This window comes from Phalacrocorax aristotelis, chromosome 4 (assembly GCF_949628215.1).
Source record: "Phalacrocorax aristotelis chromosome 4, bGulAri2.1, whole genome shotgun sequence".
NCBI classification, from domain to species: Eukaryota; Metazoa; Chordata; class Aves; order Suliformes; family Phalacrocoracidae; genus Phalacrocorax; species Phalacrocorax aristotelis.
In genome coordinates, this window is record NC_134279.1 from 7,058,645 (window position 1) to 7,071,474 (window position 12,830).

Here is a 12,830-nt window from a genome sequence, read left to right on the forward strand (position 1 = left end):
ATGTCCTTGCTGTTCATTTTCAGACACTGCCTTTTTAAAATCACTTTTGGGGGGGGGTACAGATCTTTTTTCTTTGTGGTTCCTGCCTTCTCAAAAATGCTTCCTTACTGCTTCTGCCCTCCTAATTTTCTCATTTAATCTCAAATTTTTTTCCTGAAACCCTCACTATTTTCCCCTTGCCTAACTAACTTTTCCCTCCTTGTACTGCTAGTTTTGTTATATATTTAACTTAGTGTCTATAAAATGGGGTAGAGAAACTAACGTGCTCTCAGTAGTTTCAAATTATTTTGGGAAAAGAGGCTGCACAGGCTGATTGCAGGAATCAGCTATCAATCCCATAGGTCAGATTCCAATATGAATCAAAATGAAACATTACTGGAAGTAAACAAATGCTACTAGGAATGGTGTTATTATGGAAGACTAACACCCCAGATACCGACTTGGAAATGACCGGTCCTAATCGGAGACCTAAACAGGACCCAATTATTTCCTTTGGTCATAGAGGACAAATTAATTCAGTTGTCAGTGAACCAACAGGATGTAAGGCTATTTTAGATTTGTTTTTGTAACCAAGGAGAATAATACAGAAGAGCCAATTATAAAATAATACTGGGATGCGTGATTAAATTCAGTGAAAGGATAAGCAAGGATACGTATGACAGATTTAGGACCTTAAAAAGGCAAAGCCTGGAAGAAAGCTAGTCAAGGGAATGAAACCTAAGCACAGAAGTCTGAATATAGAGAAGGGTTTTAAGTAAAAGATGTGAAAGTGATCAGACATCGGATCCTACAAAGATAAAAACCTTAAAAACCTTGCAGAGGAAGACTCCAGAATGGTGGCTAGAATAGCAGTCTTAAAGACAAAGGGGAACAGTCTTTCTTGACAGTCTAGTCAAGAAAGAAAGTTTCATCGCAGAGCCCAAGAACTACAAGTATAAACTGCTAGAAGTCAGGCTTGCAAGGGATATTAGGCAAAGCACAAAGAGGTAAGATGATGTAAAAAGCAGATGGGGATTTTCTTCCATGAAGATAAAGTAGAGACTAAAGTAAACCCTAGTAAAGCCATAAACAATACCTTGCCCTCAATTTACTGAAGTCCTAGGTTCTTAACACTGTTTATATTTTTTTCACAACAGAAAAATTATGCATCTGTAGAAACTTGAACACTCTCCCTTAAATTTCCAATTTCAAGCTAGAGTTGCTTACATATTTCACTACAGCTAAAGAAAGGCATTTACTGAGATGGCTGAACAAAACCCACAATAATCATCAGATGCAACATAATGTTAACTCAACAGGAGTAAGACTGGTAATCAATTTTTCTTTAACACTAAAGTAGCTGTAAATCCGTTATTCACAGCATATAGGAGGGTACACTAACTTCTCTGACTTCAGTAGCATCCCTATACAGCTAAAAGAGAAACCTTCTTTCTCACCTGAATTTGCAGGAACTTGTAACTTTACATAAAAAAAAAAAAAGAAGTCTGAGTATTTCTATCTATCCTATGCTCAAAGGTGACATCTCATTAAGGTTTAATAAAGTTTTGTTTAGATGCTTCTGTACTATTCAAGTGCTTTATGACATAACCCAAATTTTGACCTTGCATGAATGAACATGGGCTGCCCAGTTGCGGGGAGTGGCTTCATTTACAATGCCTTTTCTCATTCCTTTGCTAACTTTGAAGAAAGGAAAGGAGAAATAATGGACTTCTAACAGTTAGGAAATAGCAATAGTTACTCTTGCTAAAGTTTTACTCCATTTTCTTTACCATTTGACTACTCTCTTTTTCCTTAAAATAACACAGAAATGTAATACTGAAAGTTACATTAGTAAGAAGCTACTCCTCAAACAACCTCCAATATAAAAGTCAGAAAAATCTAATTTTCTTTCCTTGTGTTTAAGCTATAAGCAAGTCTCACACAGATGCAAGAACACATGTACAGCCTGGCATCAGGTTAATAAAAGGTAAACATTCAAGTAAGTTTCTACTATAGTCACACACACAGTTTAAAAGATCAATTAATGTAAGTTTTCTCAATTACTATAAACTAAGCAAGAATAATACCGGCAGTTACAATTGTGAACTATTGCCTACAAATGGCGAAGTGGTGTAAAACCACATTACTTTGGCAAAAGGGGGACGAATGGCGATTGCAGTAGTACCACAAGGACTGCTATTTCAATAGACTACAGATGGTTTCATTTTGCTCGTCTTTTGTGAGTGGAGATTCATCCCCACAAGTGTGTCAGAGCTCCTGACTGATCCTGGCAGAGGGTGCAAAACTCCTGCTCTCACAGCTCACACTGTATTAACTGGCATCCCAAAAAATACATCCATCCACTCTGCGAATAGTCCTGCCGATTCCCAAAGGACAGACTGCTTTACATGGACTATTTGCCTACTACACAAGTGTTACCCACACTTAACGCTTAACTCTGCTACATGTTTCTTTGATAATAAAAGTGATGCTTATTGCCAGATAAGATTAAAGATACGACAGATTAAGTTTTATTCTGTCAAATTTAATGATTAAATACAGGCTGCATTACTTGCAAATGCTGTTACAAGAACTGAAAACCAGTTTGTGCATTGTTAATATCTCACTCACGCTTTGAATCTTACGCTAGGAAAACTTGTCAGATTTCCCTCTCCAGGTCTTTATTTACTTACGTATTAGCAAATCTAATTTATCTCAGTCTATTTGATTGCTTTACAGAATTAAACAGACAAACATCACCCACATTGTAACCATGGGACACAATTCTCAAACAATCTTCTACCTCTAGGGTGTTACATGAAGCTACTCTTGAGGGGAACACCAGAGTAAGGCACCAATAGACCTGCTGATATAGTTAGGTTCTTTGCCTGTTTTTCATCATAATATAGGGACTCTGCTTCCTTGATCCACAAAGCGCTTCTTCAATTACTTCACAGCCTAACTCAGCTGGTTTTACTAGCTGTATCATCTTAAATGATATCTCAAAAAAAAAAATTAATGGTTACACAGACATCTTTGTAACATCAAAAATACCAGCCTGTATTCTATATTTTACTTACACCATAGCTGACACTGGTACATAATGGACAACTGATGACTGGAATTGCAGAACTGCATCTCACGAGCAGTTTCAAAGGACTCTGGCACACATGAACGGTTGGATCTCAGCCTGCCCAACTCTGCATATTCTGTTCTCCCTCATAACATTAAAGACTACCTTGTGAGTTCATCCAGAATTTTGACAAAGAACATATCAATCTGTGTGCAAAGAATGAAGCATATGAACAAAAATCTTCAGCAAATTGATTTCACCCATAAAATTAACTGTTCCAAAGAAAATTTATACTGAGCAGTTACATGCAGTCAAACAAAAGGTATAGCTGTTTTCTGAGCACACATTCCTGCAAGCACCACCAATTGTGACTATGTACAACTGCCTAACTAGTTCATGCACATCATACGCAATCATAGATTTACATCGAGTATTACGTATTAAATGGCCGTTTTGAGAACACGTACATAGTCAGTTTGCATATATAACTACAGGAACTGTATATGCAAATCAAGCACATAAATGCATTAATGATTATGGATCTGGGCCCTGTCCTTTTAAAAGCTGGACCTAAACGTAGACCAAGCTTGAACACTTCTTTGTTAGTTCAGCTGAGATAACACTATGGAAATTTACTTGGAACAGTGACAGATTCTGCTTTTAGATGCACGTCCACATCTTCCGTTGGTTTCAGTAGGAGCTTTTAGCAAAACTGGCAACAGCCATTTATCCTATATAAAGTGGGACTATGACCTTTTTGATCCTTGCTATGATGCACCAAATTTTGACATGGTATCAGCTAGCACAATTTCCACTGGGAGGACTGAGCCTGCTCACACAGGACAGTATTTAGCTAGTATACAGAGACTATCAAATGGCTTTTTAGCTACCTTATCCTGTTCCTTTTCTATGGTGACTCCAAAGGAAAGTTCCATCAGCTGTTCTGACTGCTAGAAATTCTCCCATCGCTGGGCAGTAACAGTTTTAAAGTTCTCAGGGAGGAGGATAAATACCAATTAATTTTAGTAACCCACAGCAGCCGCAGTGGCCAAGGTCTGCTAAAAATAGAGGAACAAGGAAACATAAAAATTGGGAATATTTGTATTGCAAAGTATTTTGTGGTGCTGCTGGGACTGGAAAATACGGTAAATTAACACTTTTTTACATTAAGTCAAGATACAGTTCCAAACTGAGCTTCCCTAGCCACTCTATCAGGTACAAAGCAGTACACCTGGCAGATCTCTAACCGCTTATAAAGACAGATGCCAGTGGAATGCCACTCTAACTTTTTCTAATTTTATAGGTTTTGTCCTTTTCAACAAAAGAAAGAAATAAAACCAGCAGATTTGAGACACTTTGAAAACACTTTCTGAGCAGGCACATTGGTTCTAAAAGCCCTTACAAACATCATTGGCAAAGACCAGAGTGAAACAGAATTCTGGTTTTGCATCTTAGATGCAGAACTTCATCAACAATGCTGCTTTCTTTCTAATTATCTCTACTACATATAAAACACCCCTAAAAACCTGACAGGATTGAATCTAATCAGCTGCTTTAAGAGACTGAAATCCAGTGTGATAGCAGTAGGTATGGAAGGGTAAAAGGGGTCTTTTTACAATGGTAGCAGTCTTCACTCAGAGAAAAGCAACTGAAATTTCTGATTTAATCTGAAATCCTGCTGTCAGTCCCTGGAATGGGGACTAGGATCACCAAGGAAGGTCAGAGACATACTGTAGTTCCTGCTCTGGCCACAGGGATTATATGCTGCTATAACGGCCACTAAAACAATGTCTTCCTGCTTTGGCAGCCAGGCACTGATAATCTCTGCTCTCCCCTTAGCTTGTTTCAAGACCTTAAGAGGAGTCAGCAGCGTGTTCAGACAAGCCAGCCATGCTTTACCAGGATTAGAAAACCCAATAAAGAACCTAAAGGTAGGAAGACAGGAAAAAAAAAAAAAAAAAAAAAAAAAAAGACCATTAGGCAAGCACTTAGAAAGGAGACAAGAAAACGGAAATCCAAAGAGGGAACTGAACAGAAGAAAATAGGGGAAGAAGACAAGTGGAAGCAAAGAGCAAAAAAGGGGTAAGAGTAACAAGAAGAAACTACAATAAGATAGATGGAGAGCAGTAAAAAGGAGCAACAGGAGCTTGGAACAAGGACTTCACAAGTGAGTAGGAAGTAAGGAAGCTTGAGGACAAAAGAAGTAGAGTGAAAGCATCTTTAGGGCGCCAGTTTCCCCATCTATTTTTACTCATTTTCAGTACTTATTTTTGGCTACATGTCTTGTATCTTCTGGGGAAATGAGGGTTCACTGGTTTGAGTCCTTTCTCCTTACTTCTGAAGAGAGAATAAAAAATTTAAAAAAATCATTGTAATAAGTTTTCTTTAATATTCACAGGAACTGACTGTCAAAAATGAATGTCCTAAGCCAGCTTCCCACATTTTTAAGACACTTGTGCAAACTCTGGTTTGCATATGAGCATCAGAACTTGTTAGTGTAAATCATAACTGATAGAGGCAGACTGGACTTTGCATACACAAAAGATGAAAGGTTCAATTTAGCAAGCATTTACTAGGAAGCTTTGCCCTCAGGCATTTTTAAACAGGTTCACCCTACATTATTTCTCTGTGGGAAAACCCACCTAGAACAAGTATTTTCTCTATGAGTGCTCCACATCCAGGAAGTGCATTGCTGCAGGCATTCACAGGAAATGCTTCGGGCCTTAACGTATCATAGATATTAAGAATAAATCATGAATATCATCAAAAGTCCCTTTAAACAGACTTGTCCACTTTGTGTGGGAGATGAACTATTTTGTCCATTTTCCTTTACCCTGAAACAGCTCCGCTTTGTGTTGTACTACAGACTGAATTTGACTGGAATGCTTAAGCATTTCCAGTGACGATCCTAAAGGAAAGTGCACCAGAAGGCTATCCGTCATTCTGCCTCGTAGGGAGTGCGAACGTTGGACTAGAAGCCTCCTCCTCCGGGACATGACAAAGCACGCAGTTATTAGCAAAACACATTCAGATGACACACCTATAGAGAAGAAAGCACCGAACAGACAGCTACAAATTGGACTTACATCAGTTGTGGCAAGCTCTCACAATGGGCTTCTGCAAGACACAGAAGCGCTGCTTGCTTTCTCCTTGATCCACCTCTACAGCTCCCAGGGTGGCATCTCATATTACAGCCACGCCAGGAGCAGCCCCATCATACCTGCCCACAGCCCCAGTGGAATACAGAGTCTTCTCACCAGCCCTGCAATTTAGGCCTTTCCCAAACTTGGTTTGATGGCGATGCTAAAAAATTCCCTGCCTCTCCTTTTTCTTCCTTCCTCCCTCCCTTTTCCACTACCCCTTCTCCCCAGGAAGGGCAACAAACCATCGATGCCAGAGGAAAACAAGCAACTCTCCTCCCAGGCTTGGTAGAAACAGAAAGAATGCCCTGTGACGCATCAGAAGGAAAACAGATAGATGTGAGGTCAATGAGGAGAATAATGACTTCACTGGAATGTTTTGCTTTCAATGAGAAGCTGGAATTCCCATGCTAGCAAGGAGCCAGGAACAATTTCTACTGTAGGTGCCAAAACCTAATTACCTTATACACCTGGCAAGGTTAGCAGTCATGTAACCGCTATCCAAAAATAGCGAAATCTGAAAATTCACAGTGGAACCACAAATCCACTAGTGGATTTCTTGGGTTCTTAGGCATCCCAAAATATCAATGAGGCTAAACAGCTGGGAAAAAGGAAAAAAAAAAACCAAACTGAAAACCAGAATATTTAATTCTGTGACATTTTAGTATTTTAAAAACTGAATTAATTTTTTTAAGTTCTGGTTTGAAATGAGAATTCCAGCCAAAAAACATTGCTTTTTCTCCCCCAAACTTTTAAGGTATTTCTTTTCTGACAAAAATTGTATTCCAGGTATCAGTACCTATGATACTGGAGCTTCCCATTAATTTATATTTTTACTGAAATTTTTTCTATTCAGTTCTAATCATCGACATACTCCCCTTACAACAACATGACACAGCTTGCCTTACTCTAGCTTCTGGTGGCAGAGATTGTATTTTCGGTTCCTAGGGAGCTGTGTAACACTTAAATTGAGTCCCTAAGCCCACCAGTGTGTGTAACAACAAACTTTGTATCAGTATCACAAAGGAAAAGGTACTGTTTCTGAGCTGCTGGCCCAGAAGAAAAGTTCTCTTTAAGAAACTGGGGGGGGGAGAAAAAACAGTTTTTATCCACAACCACTGAAGCGCTATTCAGAAAACCCATAAGTCTCCATCTTCAGCACACAATTCTGGAGACCCTGTGGCTCTCAGGTTGTTGGCCCAGTTGAAAAGAAATCAATGATAAACAGGACTGAGTTATACACATCACAGATTTTAACCTTCTATAATGGTCTCTAAATGAGAACATAACTGTACTTCATTGTGTGACGCACATGAGCCAACAGGCTCTGTCCATATGATAAAATTCTCTAATTCTTCAATTCTATGTTCACAAAGAGCTTTCCCAGTTCAGTACTTTTTCAACAGAGGACAAAGACAAATCTAACATTTTTCCTATACTCCTGAATAAATACACTGAGGAAGTACTCAATCTATTTGCCAAATTACACAATACTCAGCACGGTATGAGGGGGTTCCTTCAGCAAAGGAAGGAGAGGAAAAGTTTAAGCTTTTACACTTTATAAGTATGTTGTAGAATACATGAATCCTCATCAGCACTGAAACCTAATTTTTAAATTGTATTTTTACTCACTGGGCTATATCTGGAGCTATTCTTTCTCAGGAGTCTGAAACTGTTTCTTCCTCTTCTGGTAAAGTTCACTTTATTAATTTCTGCCTATATTTCTCCAGGTTGTTATATATTTCTTCTGAGTACTCCACAGTGTTAGCGATGCTTACTGTTGTTTGAAAAGGTTAATGCACCTTTTGCCTCTCTCAGATCATTTATGAGATATTAAATAAACAAGTGATACCCAACCTGCAGAACCCCATTACATTTTTGCTAAAACTAGACACAATGTTGTTGATATCACTACTCACTGAGAACACTCTGTCATTCCCCAAGCTGAGCTTTTCTTATTACACACAGTCTATGGGGCTTTGATTTTTTTGGTTCTAGTAGATCATAGATATTTGGATCTAATACTTCAGATCTATTGGGGTTTGGCTGGGGGCAGGGGGTAAGGGGGGAGGTATTACTGTACTTTTCAATGTATTCACAACTGTAAAATCATAAAAGAAAAGCACTGGGAAACAAACTAAGTCATTAATTCTCTGATGGAGAAGCTGAAATGTATAGAAAAGTCAGGGCTTTGACATACTAAACCAGACACAGCTCAAAACCAGATAAGAGAACCTACATCTGTAATCAGTCTAGCAGCTGGTTTTGAGCAAGTGACATTTCTAAAAGGTCCATCAAAAAAACCCACTTCCTGTATTCCTAACAATCTGGAGCCATCATTCAAAACTAGTACAAATGACAAAGAGGGAATAACATCAGTGCTGCAGTATGCTCAAGAGAAGTGTAATGTTTCTGCTTTCTGCACTTACACTGCCCAGTGTTTGTAACTAAAAACTATCTTTGTCTGCTGCAGCAACCAAAATTGTTTTCCACCTGCTGCAAGGTTATCAGAATACACACTCCACCTTTTTCCAATTTTCTCTGTACACAGCAGGTGCAAAAGCAATTTCCTTTCATTAAAAATTCTTTTTTAAAGGCTTGTGCATTGAAAACTCAAAATCAAGAACAAAAGAGACAATAAATATCATTAAAGCATTTGCAATTGAAAAAGTAAAGACACAGGAAATAATTTCAAGCATCTAAGGACATCATGAAGTAGCAGCAACTTTAAAACAATAACAGAAACAGAGAGAAACACCAAAACACCATTACCTTGAATTCTTTTTCAATGTTGGCCAGCTTGGCAAGTTCATTGCTGAGTTCTAGAGCTGTGAGTACTGGATCTTCACTGGAGAGGGACAGATAAGCCGGACTAGCCAGTCCTTTGTATGCATTTATTCTTGACCTAGAGTGACTGAAAGAATCATGCTTTTGCTTCTCTGTACAGTCATTACATTTGCAGAAATAATCATGAGGTCTTTCTATCCTTGCTCCTTTCATCAATAGCATGTGCACGACTTCGTATTTTTGGCAGTGGGCAGCTAAAATGATGGGAGTGATATCTGGAGAAAAGCGGGTACCGTCTTCGTCATAGGAATAAAAATCATCATCCTGGAGCTCCTGCTCACAAGGGCTCAGAGTCAGTCGCTTATTTACTGAAAACCCAGGATGATTCAAAATTGCTTCCACTATCCTAATGTAGCCCTTGCTGATTGCGAGCAGCAGGGCATCTCCAATCCGTGCCAAGTTCTCTTTTTTTAACAGAAGTTCTGTCACTTCCAAATGTTCATTCCCTACAGCAAGCTGCAAGGCGTTTTGGCCCATGTAGTCAACACAGTTGACATTCAGTGTTTTTGACTCCTCCAGCATTTTGCGCACCACAGGGATGTTCCCATACTCTGCTGCATCCAGAAAGCGCTCTTCTTCAGCTGTAAGACTGGTGCCCCTGTTGTTGAACATGAATGCTGGGCCTCTAATGGCCTGTCGCCTTCCCTTTTCCCTCATCATAGTCATACGTCTCAGGGATGGACTTTCGTCAATGTACCTAATGAGAAAACGAAAAGGTAGCAGAATTTCACTACGTTATTTGTTTGAAGCTTCCACTTCTCCTGTGGCTACAAAAATAATGGCTTATTTTGTCTCTTGTCATTTGCCCATCTATTGACAAGAAGCATTCTTTATCATGCTCTTTCTGCCTACGTGCCTGCTTGTCTGCCATCACAAGGCACTTACAAGTTCAATGCCACAGGCCATTTCTGTTCTGTTAGCCTGGTCAAGATTTCTTTTTTTCCTTACTGTATGTAAGCCATCACTTCTCTTCAGAAACCCCTCCCAACTCACTTCAGTATATATAAAAAATGAAAACACATATCCTACACTACTTTCAGTGGTAATTAGCACTATCCACCATAGGCATTCAAGCCAATGGTTTAAGGAAGGCTGTATTTATGTGCACTGTATTGTAGTTCACATAAACAAGAGGTGGAAACAAGTTTTCTTCCTGATGTCTTGCCAAGCAATACACAGTGAAGCCTGATCTCACGCCTTCTAGTGCTACTACTAGAAACATTAACCAAATCTAGAAGATTCTACTCATGAGTCAATTCAGTCAAATTATAAATCTTTGAAAAACAACAGTCTGTACATGTTCTACAGACTTTCTGGATGCTCAAAACTAAACTGCTCACAGATTCCAGATGCTGGGCATGATCTAGTGCAGACTGGAATCAGCTCTCACTCCAGCTGGACTTCTGCAATGTTGTGGGTTATATTGGGCCTACTTCTATCATACAGCTGCCATTCCAGGAGCGGGAGGAAGAAGCTATCGTGACTTAAGTATACATATATTTTTTTTTTAAATCTCTCATGCATTCTTGTAATACAGTCAAGAAAAATGGGAAAGTCAAAGAGCTATTGAATGAAAATGAAAATTAGAATGGCAGGCTGCACTGGAAATAGGAAACCTGGGTGTAGGAAAGTGAGATTGTTTAGGAAAGGGAACTGAGAACTGGGGAGGCTGTAAACTCCCCTCAAAAACTGGTTACAAAAGCAGAGAGAGAGGAAAAAAGAGAAGGGGAACAGGAGGAAAGAAAGGGGGAGCAAGCTAATTCAGAGAACACAGAAACTGGAATTATGAACCAGCAAAGATACTGGCTGACAGTAGTGGGGAGCAAACAGGAATGAGCTGAGAGAACAGACAGATCATATGCAGAGCTGGATCAAGCCAGGTAAGGAAAAAGAGAGGGGAGAGGAGGTTTAGAGAAGTTAGACTAGGAGTTGCAAAGAAAACAGACCTAGGACAAGAGACTGAGGAGCAGATGCTACGTAGCTGGAAAAAAAACGACAGGAAACAACTACCTAAAACAACAGAATAGATGGGATCAGGCTAAAGTGGTCACAGCTGGGGGAAGAACAGAAGCATTTATGCCTACTAGAGCAGAGGCCAAAAGCCTGAAAAGGTACTTGGGATACCATAACCTTCCTTCACTACTGTCTGCAAATAAATGTGAAACCCATCAGCAATCTCCCTTTCCTTTCTAGTCCAGCCCAATATTGAGAAAGACAGCCTCCAGCTGCTATCAGTTAATCCATTAGCTCAGGGGATAGAGATCACTTGAGCTGATTTGATGGGCACAGAGACACCAGTGCAGCTGGTAAACAATATATGAGTTAATGGAGGATCTGCTTTGAATACATGTAACACTGCATATGCTATATAGAGACAAACAGGCCTTATAAATTTCAAATTTTTTCCTTAAGTCCTACGTGTCTCTGCTCCTCACCCATAAAAAAAAAAAGAACAGTTGGCTCCCTTTTTACAGGAGCATTGTTAAAATTAATTTATTCACTTTGGTGACAAATTCAGATACAAGAGTAAAAGGCCAGACAGAAAAACTGAAGAGGACATTAATCCCTCTCCCCTCAGTGCAAAAGCCAGGTAACGTGCGCTAGGGGAGATGTGGGTCCACGTAATAAATGCTGAGGGCAAACAAAATATTAAGCAGCCCTTTTTAAGCAAACCCAGTCAGTCTGCAGAAGGACAGAACCAAGGGAAAAACGGCACGCGCACCTTTGGCGCGCACAGGGAGTACTCATTTAAGTGAACCTAGTAGAACCTGCGTGGGCAGCCTCAAAAGCTGCATATCCTATTTGCTGCAGGATCAAATCCACAAGCTGAGCAACATTCTCCTAAATGCAGTCTTTTTTATTTTGTGTGTGATCTCTCAACAATGAGCTTAGCTATATTACCGCTGCACAAAATACGCCTGTCAACATCACCAGATTTCCCTGTATGCAGCAATGTCCACCCTGATGGTTTTCATTGGGCATAACTAATGCCATTCGAGTTATGTGTCTGGCCTTCCAGCTATCTGCATCAGTTGGAATAAATTCAGCAAAACATGAAATCTTAATCACTTTATCACTGGTCCCAATACCATAAAAGCTAGCCCATGCTCTGAACGTTTCAGTTAACACAAATGGGCAGTTCCATTGCAGACCAAGTGAAGAGACTCTAATACTCATTACCAAGGGCAGGGCTCTCCTGGGATGAAGCATCTGAATTTTTTACATTTTCAACTGCAGTTGGTGTTTCTGGACTACCAGAAACGACCTGGGTGGCACTGCAGTATAAGCAATGTTAACTGGCATTTCCTTTTCGACATATGTGCCAAATGTCAAACTGTGTTTTGAGCAAATTCAAAATGTGCCATACATCTTGAAATATGTGCCAAAACTGCTTTGCCAAACATGACAGGATCCTTTTTTTCCCTCCCCCCCCCACTTCTGTACCACTTGAGGTCTAACATAGAATTGATTTGATGTCTTAAAGCTCAGGGATATTTCACATTTGGGAGTACTCAGATACAAAGGTTTGAGCCCAGGGTGCACACAGTGAACAGCCACAGTATGCTACTACCTTATTCCCCAACAAAAACGTAAGTAAACCCAGAAATATTGTCTTTTCATAGTTACCTTTTAACAAGATCTTATTATCTGCTATGCCGTTACATTTCTATTCTTCCTCCACATCTGAAAACATACAGCTACAGAAATGTAATTGTTGACAGTAACGTTATGAAGAAGAAAAGTATGTGTATTAAGAAAAGTAAAAAAGGCAGAGAACAAATTTATTCATG

General features: G+C 39.5%; 1 protein-coding gene across 3 annotated transcripts in view; it reads right to left on the reverse strand.

Annotated features, from left to right (window-relative positions):
* The window catches only part of TRPC3 (transient receptor potential cation channel subfamily C member 3), a 45,138-nt gene that overhangs the window by 25,547 nt on the left and 6,761 nt on the right, over positions 1 to 12,830 (reverse strand). For all 3 annotated transcript variants that reach the window (XM_075090179.1, XM_075090181.1, XM_075090180.1), the window contains exon 2: positions 8,965 to 9,736. In XM_075090179.1, coding sequence (XP_074946280.1) covers positions 8,965 to 9,736 — 772 coding nt within the window. The remainder of the gene's footprint in view (positions 1 to 8,964; positions 9,737 to 12,830) is intronic.